General features: G+C 36.2%; 1 protein-coding gene across 1 annotated transcript in view; it reads left to right on the forward strand.

Annotated features, from left to right (window-relative positions):
* Positions 1-20,685, forward strand: part of atg7 (ATG7 autophagy related 7 homolog (S. cerevisiae)) — a 99,020-nt gene that overhangs the window by 13,299 nt on the left and 65,036 nt on the right. The window contains exons 10-16 of the mRNA XM_067388785.1: positions 2,084-2,174; positions 2,257-2,401; positions 3,307-3,465; positions 12,917-13,111; positions 14,889-15,042; positions 17,046-17,122; positions 17,390-17,505. Coding sequence (XP_067244886.1) covers positions 2,084-2,174; positions 2,257-2,401; positions 3,307-3,465; positions 12,917-13,111; positions 14,889-15,042; positions 17,046-17,122; positions 17,390-17,505 — 937 coding nt within the window. The remainder of the gene's footprint in view (positions 1-2,083; positions 2,175-2,256; positions 2,402-3,306; positions 3,466-12,916; positions 13,112-14,888; positions 15,043-17,045; positions 17,123-17,389; positions 17,506-20,685) is intronic.

Below are 20,685 nucleotides of genomic sequence, written 5' to 3' on the forward strand. Positions count from 1 at the left end.
AGCACAGCACCTCCAATATATAAAAGTCACTGTCACTCAGTTCTGTGCAGACATGTCTATGTAAATCAGGCTAATTACAGTCTGCGCTATATTCACAATATAATGTTATTTCATGGTATCCACCTTATTGTTAACGTAAGATTGTGTGTTTTTTGCCTATAGCGGCTAATGTAAAAAATGATTCTTCTAATGCGTAAATAAAACAAAGATTATTAGAGTATGTTTTACAAGAAAGTACTTCAAAATGTCATGTTTAATTCGATGTGCAACTTGCTGTTTGTTTGTAATTATTTGGGAATAAGGTTTTTAAAAGTGTAAAAAAAACAATAATGGAGATATAATTAATTTTGAAGTTTTATTAAGTGTTAACAATGAGACTATGTGGTTTTTATAATCAGTTAACACTGATTTTGTCATTTTTTTACAAGATGGACAAAATTCGTCACCAAAAAAGTCCAAAAATTCAGTTTTAACCGAAAGACGATATTTTCAAACAATGCTAACAGGCTGATATCTAGCTAGCTAGCAAAAGGAAAATCATTAAAACATTTTATATTTAGTACAAGTTTTTAAAATATTACAACATTTTCCATGTTTTATAGCGGTTGCACCGAATGACCTGATGTTTCGGGACATGCGTATGAACAAGTGAAAACATGAATTTATCAAATAGTTAAGAGAGAATTAGTTACTTTGCTTCATGACCATGTGGTCCTTTGCAGGTGTCTGAATGATGTCACATCCTGTCACATAATACTGACCGCATGACTTGATCCAAAATGGTCCCTTTATATCGATTACTCCGAATGACATCAATGAAATTCATTCTTTCTCATAACAAAGCAACGACTTCTACACATAATTTTAATACCATTTTGCACTATGTTGATATATGATGTTATAAAATCATGCCAGAATAAAAAAAATATACATTTATTACAGTTTAAGATATTTTAATCACTAATGAAATGGCTGTATTGGCCTTTGGACGGTTTATATGAGGCAAAATATAATTAAAACCTTCTGGATGCAATAAAAGACATACTTTGGATGTCCTTATTATTAAGGCCTTTGGACAAAAGGTCACATCATTGACCCTTTTAAGAAATGTACTAGTGATTTCTGAGTGAAACCGTTTCAAAGTAAGCCCTACACCAAGGTTTCTCAGTGTAGATTGTGGCGAGCACTGCCTCATTTTCTGTGTATGTTCAGTCAGTTGTTGAGGTCACAGCAGAAGATCGAGTAGAGTTTATTCTTCCTCAGCTTGGACATATCTGCTCAAACCCTTCATCCTCTCATCTGAGTGGCTTCATCGGTCATGAACTGATGGTGGAGATTCCCTGACATTCAGCTTCATCACACATCAGACGTGTGAATTCCTGTGGGAGTCTCTGCACTGATGGTGTGAATTGCTGTGTGAATTGGGGCGATACTGCCGGCTTTGAAAGGACAGCGGTATCGAAAGACCTTCCTGACCGAAATCCAGTTATTCTATTTTCACATAGATGGCCTCTTTCATCGCTCTCTTAAACACTTACACTGCTGTCCTTGACGTGTGGTCTTTCCTCTTCTACATGGATGTCTTCACACTTCAGTGAGGTTTGCTTATGTGAATTGCGACATTCACTTGCAATAAAAAGTCTATGATCTCAGAGTGCATGATTGAAATCTGGGTAATCCACCATTATTTCACAAACTACATATGTGAGATAATCTCGTGTTCATGCATTAAAAAACAGCTTGTCGGTTTGTGCAACTAATCATTTTTTCTAGTTGCCAAGTCAGTTCTTTATGCAAATGAAAACAGTCTTTGCACCAATGGTCTGCTGCCATCATAGCGAAGTCATGTGATCACCTCATGATTGAACTCCTGCTAGATTCAGTACAACTACAGCTATTGTTAGTTAATGTTAATTAATGCATTAACCAATGTTAATTAATAGGAGCGTATGGTAAAGTGTTAGCAATACAGCTATCTTATTTTCCAAGATTTTATGAAGTGAGAGAATTATGATAAAAACACCAAAATTTGTTTACTGTTTACTTTTGCGTCATGTTTAAGTTGAATTGCTTGTTTCTGCAGTATGTCCAAAGAGCGTGGGTTGGGAGAAGAACCCGAAAGGGGCGATGGGACCCAGAAGTGTCAATCTCAGCGAATGCATGGACCCTAAAAGGTACTAAACGCGGGGCGGAAGTTTATACACTTCTGAAATGGTTTTCTCAGTGGTTTGTTACACATTACATTATTTGTTCAAGGCTGGCTGAGTCATCTGTCGATCTCAACCTGAAGCTGATGCGTTGGAGGCTGGTCCCGTCTCTGGATCTGGATAAGGTGGTGTCGACGAGGTGTCTGTTACTGGGAGCTGGAACACTGGGCTGCAATGTGGCAAGAACACTGATGGTGAGAGCCATTTACTTGGGATTTACTTGTGATTTTCAGCAATTTATCTCATCTGACAGGTGATGGAAAAGCTTTCTTTGGCTTCAGTAAGGATTCCTTGGCTTTTGCTTTCGCCATAATTGCTTCTTAATGGTTTTTGAAATAGTCGTAAGCTTAGGACTGTAATTATAGTCAGTAAGACGCAGATTCTGCCATTTCAAAATGATGGTGGTGTCACGCGATAAGATAAACATGTTGACAGAATGAAAATGAAAACGTCTTCATGCCAGTTAATTGCAACTTTAAGAGAGTTTTCACACTTGGTTCCAAAAATGGTTCTTAGTAATTGTGGCTTATATGTGAACGATCCAAATGAACCCAGACCCTTTTATCTATAGTGGTTCACTTATATTATAGCGTGCCTTGTGAATGCAAAGTGAGGTTTTTTTTTGCATTTCATTTTTGACTATTGCAATAAAGACTTAAGGGTTTAACCTAATTGCTTTTCAAAGTCACATCAAAGTGAAGAATTATAACAGAAATGTATTAATACTGCTGTAAAATAATATTCTAAATTCAATTTATTAGCAGCAGTATTCATAATAACTCATAATAATCATGATTCAAAATCCAGTGGGACAGATTTGAACAGTTTGAAGCAAAAGTGGCATGACACCTGAAATGGATCAAAATTAGTGCAATTTTAGAGTCAGGAACAGTGTGAAAATGAAGAGAACTTGATTCACTTATTGAGGTCTGAATTTTATTCTTTTAAATTCGGCATGAAAGGGAAGATGCTTTAGTCTTTTCTTCATTATCGTGACTTATATCCAAGTGAACAAATGGGGAAGGTACTGAAAATACTGCAAACTGCACAAGTGTTCAGTGAAGTTCTGGCTACATGTTTTCTGCTCTGCTTGTTTAAGGGCTGGGGTGTGAGGCACATCACTTTTGTGGACAACGCAAAGATCTCCTACTCGAACCCGGTGCGACAGCCGCTCTATGAGTTTGAAGACTGTCTGAGCGGTGGGAAGGTGAAAGCTCTCGCAGCGGTGGAAAGACTAAAGAAGATCTTTCCTGGTGTGGTGAGGACTTTGAAATCTTTCAACAATATATAAAAGAGTGGAAAATGGAATGGACCAGGGGTCTCAAACTCAAATGCCTGAGAAGCACTGATATTAGAGCTGCACTATTAACCGTTAATAGATTGTGGTCTTTATTCAGACACCCTCAAGATATTATTCCAAATGACAATGATTCACCTATTAAACCTTTGACAAGTATAATCACAGCAAACATTCAGATCTGTGTTGGCGCTGCAGATGTCATGTATAGATATGAAACAGCTTCATAAACAGTCACACAGTATTATTATTTCTGTCTTACAGTAATTCAGATTATCACAGAAGTACTGGGATAAAAGTTTATAGTTTGGATATAAACACTGATGTCTACGGTAGTGATCAAAATTGAGCAAATCGCCTTTTGAACGGAACTGGAGGCTTCAAATAAAGATTGAAGTGGCGACAAGTGACTTAAAAAATGCATTAGTCATTGAATCATTCATTCAAGAGATTCGTTCAAAAACGTAATTAATCTAGTAATGAAACAAGTGAAATCTTTATGAGTGAGTCATTGAAACATTCATTAAAGGGATTCGTTCAAAAACTCTGATTCATCCAGTAATGAAACAAGTAAAGTCTTTATGAGTGAGTCATTGAATCATTCATTAAAGGGATTTGTTCAAAAACTCTGATTCATCCAGTAATGAAACATGTAAAGTCTTTATGAGTGAGTCATTGAATCATTCATTAAAGGGATTCGTTCAAAAACTCTGATTCATCCAGTAATGAAACAAGTGAAGTCTTTATGAGTGAGTCATTGAATCATTCATTCAAGAGATTTGTTCAAAAACGCAATTCCTTCAGTAATGAAACAAGTGAAGTCTTTATAAGTGAGTCATTGAATCATTTATTCAAGAGATTGGTTCAAAACTCTGATTCATCCAGTAATGAAACAAGTAAAGTCTTTATGAGTGAGTCATTGAATCATTCGTTCAAGAGATTTGTTCAAAACTCTGATTTATCCAATAATGAAACAAGTAAAGTCTTTATGAGTGAGTCATTGAATCATTCATTCAAGAGATTTGTTCAAAACTCTGATTCATCCAGTAATGAAACAAGTGAAGTCTTTGAGTGAGTCATTGAATCATTCGTTCAAGAGATTCGTTCAAAACTCTGATTCATCCAGTAATGAAACAAGTAAAGTCTTTATGAGTGAGTCATTGAATCATTCATTCAAGAGATTTGTTCAAAACTCTGATTCATCCAGTAATGAAACAAGTGAAGTCTTTATGAGTGAGTCATTGAATCATTCATTCAAACAGATAAAAAAAATAAAATTAAAAATTAAATAGACTGAAGCAATTAACATTTTGTCAGAACCTGTAGTAAATTACGTTATTTTGTTTAGTTGTCAATTCAGAATTGTGGGAGAAATTTTTTGTTTAACATGAAAAACAACAAACTATTGAACAGTAACAAATAAAAATGTTTTACAATCATCCATTTGAACTATGATTCATTGTACTATTGGATCAGACTGTTCTGTGTTTTTAATTGGGTTAATGATGCCTGAATAAACTATTAACACCTGACAGGCTGAATGAACCAATGCTGCGGGTCGTTAGTTTGAGACCCCTGGATTAATCGGTAGGACTCAATTTCAACATGCAATTATCTAGAACAATGACGTCTGAATTATTCATTTTAATATTGGTGTTTGGCTGCTCTGCAGGTAAATGAAATAAAAAGCCAAACAATGTATTCGACGTGTCTAAATGACTGATGTTCATTATCTTTGAGGAGTCTCATTGCATTTAATCCCACTATGTTCAATATAACCCATATTTATATGAAATGTGGCCTCATTTATATTCATCTGCTCAGTGATTTTCTGATGCATCACTGAGCACACCAGTGTCAGGTGTGGTAGACAACATGCATAAAGGAGGAATATCAATCAAAAATAGTCTTTATTTAAATAAACTAAACTTACAGGAGATCGCTGGAGATTTAAACACAGAAGATCGCAAACCACACATACATCAGCGAGAACAGACAAGAGACTGGAATAAACAGGCTATATATGCATTCACGTCATGTCGTAAAAAAGTGTTCTCAGAACTCATTATTACAACGTGTAAGCTGGGAATTTTTGGAGAGCTCCTACTTTCCATAGAAATGCATAATTCACAGTTTGAGGACCTGAACGTCATGTGTTTTCACCATCAAAATAATTACGACAGTAGGTTGCAATGGGAACAGATGAGATCAACACAGGAACTGTGAACACATAAAACTAAAACAAAGCAGAACATAATCCTGACAATCAGACGATGAGGGCCGGCACTTGTGGCTTCATTCACATGCAAATGAGCCTTTTCTGTTTTCACTGCAGTTGAATTAGAAGAAAGCAAGAAAGTTTTTACTGAGATTTTTATCACAAGTTTGATTCAGGTTTGCCTGGATAAATAAAGTTAAACAAGAAAACAAACAAGAAGTTCATCTGCTGTAGAAGGTTGAATGAGGAAGTGTGCCCAACAAACCATGTGTAGTCTCAAATTTGCCAGAGCAAAATTACATAATTTCAAAATCGACTTGTTCTTTAGGGTTTTAGTTGGGTTGTTCTTTGTAAAACTGATTGTGCAACATTGAAAAACATTGAAATGTGCAAATATTTTTATTTGACAACTGTAATAGAGAAAAACAGTCGGGTCCTGGAAGTAAATTCTCCATAGGGAAATAGATTTTTAACAATACCTTAAAAACCTTTACTATGAGCAACAAGGCTGTTAATCGATGGCTTTAAATCGGATGTTAGGATTTCACCTTGTAGCTGGTTGGCTTAGTTCATGGATTATAGCTCTTTTATAGCTCATGGATTATAGCCAACTCTGAATCCGATTCAGCGCAAGCAAACACAGCTGGAGCGGTATCATGCAATATCATGGGATCTCTGGTAATTCCCACCCCGACAATTTACTAGTTAATTGGTGGATGACTAGTCAACTAGTTGACCATCCTGTTCCATCCCTAATTCTTACTATTCCAAACTAGCCATCTCATCAGTTTCTTCATATAGAGAGACTTTTTCTCAGATATGTTTCCATTGCTAAGCAGCAAAATCAGTTTCGGTACATGTTGTCCTTGTGTTTTATGCTAAGCGGTAGCATCAGACTCATGTGACTCAGACTTTAGCTGGGCTTCATATTCATGAGTCTGTGTGGGAACGCTGTTGGCAGGTATTTACATCCACGAGGCCTGTGAATCCTCTCTGATATCATATCCGCTTCACTTCCCATGATTCATCATGCCGGGCAGCTTCAACTAATGTCATTCCAAAAGCCATTCCAGAAAAAGTTTTCCAAGTTTGGCCATTCACAACCAAGAAGAAACTTTGCCAGACTAAATTAAAAACATGTCCTTTTTTTTAGTTGATCTTGAGATCACTACAATGAGTTATCACTTTTGTGAGATACAAAGTATATTCTCAACTGATTGTGCCTTAGGATCCAGTGAATAAAACACCTTTGTTCAAAGATTTGTATTGTATAAAAGTAATGAAAATGTCCTCACAATCAAGAGGACCTGCTTTTCTTCAGTGTTCATCTGTCTTTAGTGTGTAATGTTGCTGTTTGAGCATGAAAAAGCTAGTTAGTTAGTAGTGTGTTGAAACTGGCGGTTATGGTAAGGGGCGGGACATTTCCCAAACACCAATCACAACACACTGCTCCAGCCGACCAATCAGAGAGCATTTTCAGAAGGAGGGGCTTCATAGAGACAGGAACTAAACAGAGCGTTACTGACAGACTGGGAAGAGAGGAGCTGCAACAATGGAGAATATGAGGAGAATAATCAACATTCAATCTAGTAGAGCACAAAAACAACATCAAGACTAAGGCATAATATGGCCTCTTTATTACTACCATGTACTGCATAGGACAACATTATGACATTTATTAATGCGATACATATGCTGAACAGGAAGAGACCCAATTTTGTAAATGCATAAACAAAAGCAGAAGATTTCGATCCTGAAGTGTTGCGTTGAACGGCTACAGGTAATATGAGAGGATGCAGTGACTCCATGTTGCTGTGATTGGCTGATCAGTGGTCACCTGTGATGTTTGTTGCTGGTCTGCAAATCTGCATGAATGAGTCTTTTGGAAAACAACACAGACATCATCACTTTTAATCACATCTGAAACTAAATAAGTGTGAAAACACTTGAGTGTGGTGGTTATTAATTAGCATTCCACTCAATTAAAGCTTCACCTCCTGCAAATGTGCATCATTTATCAAGGATTTGCTGACTAATGAATCTCCAAAATGAATATGATAGCCAGTTCACTGTTTCAGTTTCATTTAATTAAAGTGGGATAAAAGTAAACAAACATCCTGATAGCAATCAATAATAGAAGTGGTCTAAATATTAAAACATGTAAACGTATCATTGCATTCAGTCCTGAGACTTCCACAGACGATATAATGTCCTAACTGCCTGTCAACATATGTACAAACCCGATTCCAAAAAAGTTGGGACACTGTACAAATTGTGAATAAAAAAGCAATGCAATAATTTACAAATCTCATAAACTTATATTTTATTAACAATAGAATATAGATAACATATTAAATGTTGAAAATGAGACATTTTGAAATGTCATGCCAAATATTGGCTCATTTTGGATTTCATGAGAGCTACACATTCCAAAAAAGTTGGGACAGGTAGCAGTAAGAGGCCGGAAAAGTTAAATGTACATATAAGGATCAGCTGGAGGACCAATTCGCAACTTATTAGATCAATTGGCAACATGATTGGGTATAAAAAGAGCCTCTCAGAGTGGCAGTGTCTCTCAGAAGTCAAATTCCCCCAATGCTGCGGCCAAAAATACTGGAGCAATATCAGAAAGGAGTTTCTCAGAGATAAATTGCAAAGAGTTTGAAGTTATCATCATCTACAGTGCATAATATCATCCAAAGATTCAGAGAATCTGGAACAATCTCTGTGCGAAAGGTTAAAGGCCGGAAAACCATACTGGATGCCTGTGATCTTCACATGCAGGAATGCTACTGTAATGGAAATCACAACATGGGCTCAGGAATACTTCCAGAAAACATTGTCGGTGAACACAATCCACCGTGCCATTCGCCGCTGCCGGCTAAAACTCTATAGGTCAAAAAAGAAGCCATATCTTAACATGATCCAGAAGCGCAGGCGTTTTCTCTGGGCCAAGGCTCATTTAAAATGGACTGTGGCAAAGTGGAAAACTGTTCTGTGGTCAGACGAATCAAAATTTGAAGTTCTTTTTGGAAAACCGGGACGCCATTTCATCCGGACTAAAGAGGACAAGGACAACCCAAGTTGTTATCAGCGCTCAGTTCAGAAGCCTGCATCTCTGATGGTATGGGGTTGCATGAGTGCGTGTGGCATGGGCAGCTTACACATCTGGAAAGGCACCATCAATGCTGAAAGGTATATTCAAGTTCTAGAAGAACATATGCTGCCATCCAGACGCCGTCTCTTTCAGGGAAGACCTTGCATTTTCCAACATGACAATGCCAGACCACATACTGCATCAATTACAACATCATGGCTGCATAGAAGAAGGATCCGGGTACTGAAATGGCCAGCCTGCAGTCCAGATCTTTCACCCATAGAAAACATTTGACGCACCATAAAGAGGAAGATGCGACAAAGAAGACCTAAGACAGTTGAGCAACTAGAAGCCTGTATTAGACAAGAATGGGACAACATTCCTATTCCTAAATTTGAGCAACTTGTCTCCTCAGTCCCCAGATGTTTGCAGACTGTTATAAAAAGAAGAGGGGATGCCACACAGTGGTAAACATGGCCTTGTCCCAACTTTTTGAGATGTGTTGATGTCATGAAACTTACTTTTCCCTTAAAATGATACATTTTCTCAGTTTAAACGTGATATGTCATCTATGTTGTATTCTGAATAAAATATTGAAATTTGAAACTTCCACATCATTGCATTCTGTTTTTATTCACAATTTGTACAGTGTCCCACCTTTTTTGGAATCGGGTTTGTATTTCAATACCGCCATAGACCTGCTCATGCAGATATCACACGTCATCAGTGCGTTCCGTAAGGCTGTAGACAGACAGTCGCTGGGCGCCACAAACAAACAGCAGCCGGCTTTTACAGTTACTCCTGAACCAAAACAACAAGCTTATGTTGCGTTCGTGCCATGTTGTATCCGTAATTTAGAGACAGCAACCCTTGACATCCTATCCAGCGCGGTTCATGTCCTCAGACTTGGATTTATGCATTTCTATGTCAACACTATCAACGGTGAAATTAATCTGCAGCAGTCAGGTGCTACAAGTAACAGCTCCGTAAGTGGTTTACATTCACTACTATTGTAATGTTTTGTGCTTTGAGACATGAGGTCATTTAACACAGTTTCTCATGACCCTCTGGCTGTGTGTGTTCATGTGTTTTAGAGGAGGCGTGGCTTTGGAGATGCTCTGAACGGTCTATTGTCTGCAAGCCACTCCGAAATTGCCTAACCTACCTTTAATCAAATGAGGACTACAAATTTCATACACAATAGTAAATAGAGAGACTGTAGCTGTTGTGTGTGTTGCGATTGACCAGATTAAATAAATTTCACACCATCAGAGTAGTACAGTGTTAGAGTAGAAGGACTTAGTGTGTGTGTGGTTGCGGATTTTCACAGAAATGTGTTTTACATGAAATTAATAGTGGCCTAACCCTGCACAATGACTGAATAGTTGTAATTAAATGGCTAATGGCTATGTAATGAAATGCATTGTTGTTACCTTACTGATTTCACTGATTAGTTGTTGTAAACGTCAGTGTGTTCACCATCATTTCTGCATCAAGTCGATGGGTCACTGTCACTTTAGTTTCTGTCAAAACGATGAAATGGATGCAGAAATCTCCCTCATTCTTGTTGGTCAAGTTATTATCTGATCACACCTCAGAAGGGCCTCATTATAAAAGTGTCTTTCATGCCAGTTTCTTCATTTGCTCCAAATGTTATTTTTCCCGAGTGCAAAGAACGAGGTGCTAAAACAAGAGCGAGAGTGATATCCTTATGTAAGACACGCACCATCTGATCAGTTGAGCTGTGTGTGTGTGTGTGTGTGTGTGTGTGCAATATTTCAGTACACCTGGCTAAATAATCTTTGCTTTTCGATCATATCTGTGTTGGCCGTGATGAAATTAGCCGTCTGCTGTGTTTACTCTGTGGTCATCATTAATTCATCTGCTCATCCTGTATCGATCTGCTCCCTGTTCAGCTAATTACGCCACACATTTTACCTTCACAGAACCCCTGCGTGTGTCGGGCCAATTAGATGAACCGGATATCCACGCAGTAATTACGACTCTCTCTCACCCACACACGCCGTACGCTCTCTCTCACTCAGACAGTGAGATGAAATGATGTCTGATTCACTGCTCACCTCGAAAAACTCAAGTCATGTCTTCCGCTACAGCAAATGTTGACACACATGCTGAACTGATGCTGGATTTGTGGTCATGTTGACACTGCTATACTTTCTTAGCTTTGATGCTTGTCTGAAAGCTTTATGATCATTTTGTTAGATTTACAGTAAAGTTCTTAATTCTTTAGTCTTATTTCTCCTTGAATTTTAAAGCTTTACTTTCACTATATCAGTTTCTGATAATGTATGGAAATCCTTTTGATTCACCAATCGGAGTAAATGTCAATGTGTTGTGACTGTCCTGAGCAGGTAGTGGCTCAAGAACTCTCATTTAAATCCTTAAACTTTGTTTAAATTGAATATGTAGTATATATAGACTTTTAAAGGTGCCCTAGAATCAAAAATTGAATTTATCTTGGCATAGTTGAATAACAAGAGTTCAGTACATGGAAATGACATACAGTGAGTCTCAAACTCCATTGCTTCCTCCTTCTTATATAAATCTCATTTGTTTAAATACCTCCGGAAAACAGGCAAATCTCAACATAACACTGACTGTTACGTAACAGTCAGGATCATTAATATGTACGCCCCCAATATTTGCATATGCCAGCCCATGTTCAAGGCATTACACAAGGGCAGCCAGTATTAACGTCTGGATCTGTGCACAGCTGAATCATCAGACTAGGTAAGCAAGCAAGAACAATAGTGGAAAATGGCAGATGGAGCGATAATAACTGACATGATCCATGATATCATGATATTTTTCTAAATGTTTCGTTAGCATGTTGCTAATGTACTGTTAAATGTGGTTAAAGTTACCATCGTTTCTTACTGTATTCACGGAGACAAGACTATTCACTATTTACATTTTTAAACACTTGCAGTCTGTATAATTCATAAACACAACTTCATTCTTTATAAATCTCTCCAACAGTGTGTAATGTTAGCTTTAGCCACGGAGCGCTATCAAACTCATTCAGAATCAAATGTAAACATACAAATAAATACTATACTTACGTGATCTGACGCATGCATGCAGCATGCATGACGAACATCTTGTAAAGATCCGTTTGAGGGTTATATTAGCTGTGTGAACTTTGTTTATGCAGTGTATTATAGTCGAGAGCTCGGGGAGGGGGGGCAGGGAGTGCGAGAATTAAAGGGGCCGCAGCCTGAATCGGTGCATAGTTAATGAGGCCCCAAAATATGCAGTTAAAAAAATTAATAAAAAAAATCTATAGGGTATTTTGAGCTGAAACTTCACACACACATTCAAGGGACATCTTAGACTTATATTGCATCTTGTGAAAAAACATTCTAGGGTACCTTTTAAAAGTTTTTCCTTTTCATCTCAAGAATGGTGTCTTTGCCAAATTAAATGAATATCTGGTTGATGATAATCTACACAAGAAACTCAAATTTTCGTTCTAAACATGCTACAGAAACAGCATTTGTTTGAAATGTGAACAATCAGAGACTGACTTTTGTGTACCGATAAACAATACGTATAGATTTGCTTGATATCAGCGCAGCCTTTGATATAATGCTGGATATTATTCTCATTTAACTTGAACTGTCAAAGCTGGTTAGATTGTTCAGGAACTGTTAGTAGAATAACTTAAATCCTGGTTTATGTATAGTTTTTTTGTTGGTTTGTTTTGGGGAAAATGTAGGTTTTTGTGGAGTCGCACAGGGCTCGGTTTTGGGACCTCTGCTGTTTACATTGTCTATGCTTTAGGTAATGTAATCAGGAAGCATGGGATACACTTCCAGAGCTGTGCAGATGATTGTGTTTATTTTCAATCCCTCTGAACTACAGAACTTTGTAAACAGCCTGACCATTTGCTTCGTAAATACTTTAGAATGAATGTACCAAAATGTCTCTTGTTAACAGTTTAATTGATAGTGGGTGTAAACAATCTCTTGCAGGATTTGGTGTTCAAAATCATTTTTACACATAATGTTTTATCTTTTAAATGACTGAACATTTTGCATGTCAAATGTCATGAATATATCATTCGTCCCATTCAGAATGCGGAGGGCTTCAACATGAGCATCCCAATGCCTGGCCATCCGGTGAATTTTTCCGAGCTGACAATGGCTCAAGCTCGGCAGGATGTGGAACAGCTGGAGAAGCTTATCTCTGAACATGATGTGGTCTTCCTGTTGATGGACACTCGTGAGAGCCGCTGGCTTCCGACAGTCATCGCTGCTAGCCAGAGAAAGGTAGCTTCCTCCCCTCAGTCTTTCATCTTTTATTTATTTATTTATTTATTTATTTTCTCCTTCCGTTCCTGCCTGCCTTTTTATATTGTGTGTTATTGTCACAGTTGTTGGTACATGCTGCACAGGGTTTGTTCTTTATATCTGATTTAAGAACACTTAACCTCAAATAGGATGCTTCTATATTTGCAACACTTCACCCTACAATAGGCATAATTAAATTATAATAGATTGCACTAGCAATGAGGATTAATATTACTTAGTATTTATATAATTATGTTGTAAAGACCTATGTACAGAAAATGCACTGAGAATCTTGGGCCTTGGGTGATGTCTAAGAATTTTTATGAATATTTACCAATGATCAATTAGCGTCGCACACCTGTAGGTCATAGATAGGTGCTTAGGAAAAAAGACTATTTAAAATATTTATTAAAAAACAAGGAAAATCCCGCTCACTATCAACTTGCAAAACCGTAAAAAAGTTATTTATTGGCAACGTTTCGAACGTATGATCTTCGTCTATCGAAACGTTGCCAAGAAAGAATTTTTTATGGTTTTGCAAGTTGATAGTGTGCAGGATTTTCCTTGTTTTTTAATAAATATTTACCAAAAAGTAAATATTTCTCCCAACTGGATATGAATATCAAAAATAAGTTTTATCAGGCTTTTATTTATTTATTTATTTATTTATTTATTTATTTATTTTTTACATTTAGACATGCATGTATGGCACATAAGGCCTTTTGACTGAGAAAACATGCAGGATTTATGTCTTTGAGAAAAGTATATTTTGCTCAAAGTAATAAACTACAAAAAACAAACAACTTAAGTAATAAAAATCAAAACTCTCATCAAAAGTACAAAACAAAGTTAACTAGTAATTTCAAAGTTTTTTGTCTTCCCTTGACATCTCTAAAGAATTTTCCAAATTATATTATATTATATTATATTATATTATATTATATTATATTATATCATATCATATCATATCATATCATATCATATCATATCATATCATATCATATCATATCATATCATATCATATCATATCATATCATATCATATCATATCATATCATATCATATCATATCAATCATAAAGATGCCACGTGTTAACTTGTCACAAACTTAGTTTAGTTAATCCTTCACAGTCATCTGCTTGACAAATAAAAATAATGTGTAATTGTTTTGAAAGAAATGAATATTTTTATATTGCATGGAAGCAATAAATTGATCAAAAGTGACGTTAAAGATGTTCTAAAAGATTTTTATTTCAAATAAACACCTTTTTTTCTATTCTTCAAAAAATCCTGAAAAATAATGGATCAACTGTTTTCAACATTGATAATAATCATAAATGTTTCTTGATCATCAAATCATCATATCAGAATGATTTCTGAAGGATCATGTGACACTGAAGACTGGAGTAATGATGCTGAAAATTCAGCTTTGATCACAGGAATAAATTACATTTTAACATATATTCACATTTTGATCAAATAAATGCAAAGAGATTTCATTCAAAAACATAAAAAAATCTTACAAACCCCAAACCTTTGAACAGTAGTGTAGGAATATGTCATTTAATTATTAGTAAAAAATAATATTACAGCTGCTAGGTCCAAAAGTCTGAGAGCAAATCCAAACTAAAGTCCACTTTAAACCTGGAAATAATACGTTTTAGAATTGTTTTGCCTATTTTCTTGAAATCTTCAGGTTTTCTTTAATCCATCCAAATGTTTCATATCCAAGAGTTCAATATGTCTGTCACTCTGCAGTTGATAGTTAACGCTGCTCTGGGATTCGACACGTTTGTGGTAATGAGGCACGGCCTTAAGAAACCCAAAGAGTCACAGTCTGAGGAGTCCAGCCCCATGTCTGCTTCCTCCACCTCCTCGTCTTCCTCCACACCGGCAGCCACCATCACACCAGGTGCGTCTGGAACATTTCTGCTTTCGTTGCTGTTTAGATCAAGCGTGTTGTAAAAGCGACATGTGAACACAAAGCAGAGGTCAGAGTTTCTTCAGCTTAAACTTGTTTCAGTTGAGTTTATTGCCAAGGCAGCATTTCTAATTTCTAGTTTTAATTATTATATATTATTATATATATTTTATATCTGGGAATTGCAGTAGAGGTGGACAGATTTGGCCCTTACGTTGCATCTTATTGCTTTTCGGCGTCTAGCCGTGTTTTTAAGACTGTGTCAAGCTACAACTTGGAAATTCAAGACCCCTGCTTTCTGTTCTGTTCTTTTTCACTCCGTCGAGCTGTGAACACAAGAGCACATCTGCGTGACCGGCTCGTGACTCATTCTGTCAGTAAGCGTGAGGCGCGATGCCTGTTGGAGCAGGTGTGACTCATGAAAAATCATGAAGGTGATACTTCAAGCATGAATTGGCCATGGTTTTATGGAAAATCCATAATTACTTATGGGTCATGATTACTTGCTCTTTTTCATGCTTTTATATATAGCATAATTATTAACATATTCATTTTACAGCCATTTTTATTAATAGTTCGGTACAATTAGGTACTGCAGGCAACTAATTAGGTGCATTTATTACATTGTATGAGGTCTGCAATCAGCTTTATTTATGCAATACCTACTCAAAAGAAATCTGCAAAATGTTTAGGATGTATGATGGAGTATGTATTCTGAGTGATTTCATGAAACATACTTATATGTGTAAAAATAGAAAAGCTAAAAGTTTTGAAAAGAAAGATAAAATATTGGGTCCATCCAATCCTGAGCTCAATACTGTAGGATTATATCATTAATTTTGATATAATTAATTTTGAAGTTTTATTATGTGTTAACAATGAGGTTATGTGGTTTTTATAATTAATTAACACTAATTTTGCCATTTTTACAAGGTGGACAAAATTTGTCACCAAAAAAGTCATTCAGTTTAACCAAAATTTCGGTTTTACCGAATGACGATATTTTCAAACAATGCTAACAGGCTGATATCTAGCAAAAGGACAATCATTAAAATATTTTATATTTAGCACAAGTTTTTAAAATATTACAACATTTTCCATGTTTTATAGCGGTTGCACCAAATGACCTGATGTTTCGGGACATGCGTATGATCAAGAGAAAACATGAATTTATCAAATAGTTAAGAGAGAGTTAGTTACTTTGCTTCATGACCATGTTGTCCTTTGCAGGTGTCTGAATGATGTCACATCCTGTCACATGATACTGACCGCATGACTTGATCCAAAATGGTCCGTTTATATTGGTTACTCCGAATGACATCAATGAAATTCATTCTTTCTCATAACAAAGCAACGACTTCTACACATAATTTTAATACTATTTTGCACTATGATGATATATGATGTTAAAAAATCATGCCAGAATAAAAAATACATACATTTATTTCATTTTAAGATATTTTAATCACAAATGAAATGGCTGTTTTAAAAGGCCTCCAATATCTGCGTTCAACTAACAAATCCAATCCTGTAATGTTGATAGGAAATGAGCAATTCTTCTGTAATATAATGTAATGTAATATAATATAATATAATATAATATAATATAATATAATATAATATAATATAATATAATATAATATAATATAATATAATATAATATAATATAATATAATATAATATAATATAATATAATATAATATAATATAATATAATATAATATAATAATTCAAATGCATAACTGTAATCTAATGAGAAAAGTTCACATTGACTTCCATCTTCCAAAACTAAAATCAAACATATATATTTTGCTTTTGGAGATGTTTATACACTAACAAGTGCAATATGATACACATGATCCACTTCAATATATCCAAATCTATTAATTCACAGCATTCATATGTCAAAAGGTGTGTGAACTTGTATAGGGATTCTGCAGAGTTTGAGATGCTCTATTCTGAGATGTTATAAGCATAACCTATATTCATTCTCAGGAGCGTCTTTATTCTCCAACATACCGGGACACCGTCTTGGCTGCTACTTCTGTAATGATGTGGTCGCCCCTGGAGACGTGAGTTTTAATCAAGCACTTTCATAGCTGTAGTTAAATTAACTTTTCCTCAGGACACGTATTATATTATAAGGTGAAACCAGTCAATCATATGCTGAAGTGCCTTGAATTCATTTGACACTCTTATCATAACATGATTGAAAATAATCTCCTACTGAGTTTATCCATCACTTAGCCAAAATAGAACATTTTTACAGACTGAAGTATGTTTGGTTTCCATGATTTATGGTTTCAGCTGTTACTAATAAACTCTTATTCACCTGTTAGTCCACCAGAGACCGGACTCTGGACCAGCAGTGCACAGTGAGCCGTCCTGGTCTGGCCATGATTGCTGGAGCTCTGGCTGTGGAGCTGATGGTGTCTGTTCTCCAGCACCCTGAGGGGTATGTGTTCAACTTCACTCAAAACATAACACTTCAGCTACTGTACGTCATGATTTGCTTCTGTCCATATAGTGTGCCAGAGTATTCATGCATTGAAGCAGCTAGCCACTTTTGTAACATAAAAAATGTGATTCACACTGTAAAAAATCCATCAAGATTCCATCACTTACTGTAAATAAAGAGGCCATATTATGCAGTTTTACAAAGTCTTGATGTTGTTTTTAGGTTTTCCTGCTTGAATGTTGATTATTTTCCTCATATTCTCCATTGTTGCAGCTCCTCTCTTCCCAGTCTGTCAGTAACGCTCTGTTTAGTTCCTGTCTCTATGAAGCCCCTCCTTCTGAAAAGCACAGTGTGCTCTGATTGGTCGGCTGGAGCAGTGTGTTGTGACTGGTGTTTGGGAAATGTTCCGCCTCTTACCATAACCGCCAGTTTCAACACACTACTAACTCACTCAACCAGGCCCCGCCCCTTTATTCTGTGCATGAATTATTTAAATGAGGAATATTGTGAAGATGGAGGCGTTTCAGGGAGTTCAGTGCATACGTGATTTGAGACACAACTAGATATATGCAACAAATAGTCTGTGGAAATGTATGAAGTCATAGTATGTCCTAGTACAAGCTTGCAAATTTTAAATCTGTTAGCATCCCTAAAGCTAAATAATGTAATGTTTTTTTCTGTTTTAATACTCACTTCAATTCCATATTAATATGCTGAAACAGCTATAAATAAGTTTCTTTTGAAAAGTGTAACACTGTGACTCTTGTGCTTTCATAACATCGATCTGTGTGATCGATCAGCAGCACTCAACCAGCACTGTGAGTTTGTGGCGCGGCTCTCTGTTTGACCAAAGGCAGATGTGGGGAATATTCAGAACTTGCTTAAAATATAGCTTTCCTGTGGAATACATAGTAATAATAATAATAATGCAAAAAAACAAACAAACAAACAAAAAAAAAACAGTATTGCCATCCATTTGATCAAAGCACCCTTATAATTTGTTGACATTAGTGAGAAATGTCACACTTCACCTTTACTTATACCATCTTAGTTCCATCTTAGCTTCATTTCCAACCTTGAGTTTAAGTCATGCTGAAAAGGAACAGCATTAATAGCAATTACACTGTAATGTCATATCTGAAGTGCAAAAAGCCTGTATGTTGCTTTTTATGTATTTCCAGATGGATGAGAGAGTGAAGAACGCTTTCATTGATGTTTACTATTGAAGGAAGCAGGGGCCATTGCTCTCAGTGCCCTAGATAGTGCTGGCATCCTACCGACAGTCTCTCTTCAGATGCATTAAGCTGTTATAGGGCTGATGGAGCCTTTTCTATGCCTGGATAAAAGCCTGCAGATATGGTGCAACAGAGGATGGCACCCTTGTATGATAAGAGGTCCACTCCTGCAGGGGGCTTTCAGCTGACAAACCGTTACAGGAGAACACTTCGACTTCAGAAACCGCTGTAAAGTCTGAGAACATTTCTTTGATTAATAATTTTTGGGTTTATGAAATACTTTTTCCTATCCTAGTTTTCTTAGTAGAAGCTCTGGTGCAGCAGTTTATATGCCTTCCCATTGATATGCCTGCTTTCTACAGTTCTTTTGGGAGTGTGTTCTGTTCGTAGCTCCATTGACCATCCCTAATTTGTAAACTCCTTGACAAGTTCTGGTCAGAGTCGACCTCAGGCCTGGGCAGGGGTGTGATGAGACGGGTAGCACACGAGATGAGATTTTTGCACAGTATTTTTAAGAAGTCCTCAATGAGGAAATGCATGGCTAGAAAAATAGTCTGCAGGTGCATGTGAAATTGTTTAACTAATCATCTTGTAATGAATGTCATTTCAGTTCTACTTTCTGAGTATGAATTATTATATGCAGTAAAAGCTCCAACACACCTGCCTGGAAGTTTCTAGCATGCCTTAATTAGCTGGTTCAGTTTGTTTAGTTGGGGTTGGAGCTGAACCATAATTAGCTTTTAATACAGGGGTGTCAAACATACGACCCACAAAGGTGTCAAATCCGGCCCGGGGAATGAATTGAACAATAATAAAAAAAATTGAAAATCCCAACAGTTTTTAGTTTTATTTTGGCCAATCTCTATTCTGGACTTGAAAGCAAACTGCTTTGCAATCATTTCCCAGGCTGTTATTTGTGTGGAAATATTACAAAGCCTGTAAACAGGACGTTAAAACAGGCAAACGCTGAATACGGACGCAAAGAGGAGAACACAAATGCGCCAGCGGAGGAAAATACTGTACCAGGCACATGCTGTTCGCGAAATATAGGAAGAAAAATATAAATATTGAGGTTTATATAAATGTATCTCTGAAGTGAACTGACAGAAAAGCATTTTCTTTTCCTCTTTATCTCCGTATAAAGTTGCGTTTTCAAGCGCAGCACTGTTTAGTTTACAGCGGTAACCAAGGAAACGCTATATCGCTGCTGTTCCATAAGCGCCACCTACTGACAGAGAGTGAATTTGCATTTTCATTCAGTCCATCCACAATTTTTGTTTTGTGCAGGTTTCTTATGTAGCATAATTCCACAAAACTATAGTCAGACCATGCTGTTTTTGCTGTAAATATTGACATTATATAATCAAATTTAAATAAAAAACACATGCTACAGAATCGGCAAATTTGCTTGTAAAAAAATTGGACTTGGCCATGAAAAATCAAAATTAGTGCATCACTAATAAAAAAAAATTAAATAAAAGTAAATAAAAAGTAAATAAAAATAATACTTTTATTAAATAAAAGTATTATTAAATAAAAATGTAACAAAGTCTTTTCTCTGTAAAAACAAATGCTGTTTTCAAAGAGCATTGTGTTTTTCTAGTTTTCTTGCAAATGAATTTGTAGTTTGTTTGGGTTAATATTAAATGTAACTGTCAGTGCACTAAGTTTTAAAAAAGGTAATTCGGTTACATTTTTTCCTATCCGGCCCTCAACCTAAAATGAGTTTGATGCCCCTGCTTTAATAGGTGTAATATATAGCCTATTCCACACTCAAGTGCATGTGTAAACCTTGCTGCAAAGCACTAGCAAACATAATGATTATGAATGTGTCAGGAAAAAATAGCACAGAGACATTTTAACTATTTATTAATAAACTAGAGTCAGTGTCGGCTGCAAAGATAAAGTTGACAATGCTGACTCCGCATTATACTGAATGTGC

This window comes from Chanodichthys erythropterus, chromosome 6 (genome assembly GCF_024489055.1).
Source record: "Chanodichthys erythropterus isolate Z2021 chromosome 6, ASM2448905v1, whole genome shotgun sequence".
NCBI classification, from domain to species: domain Eukaryota; kingdom Metazoa; phylum Chordata; class Actinopteri; order Cypriniformes; family Xenocyprididae; genus Chanodichthys; species Chanodichthys erythropterus.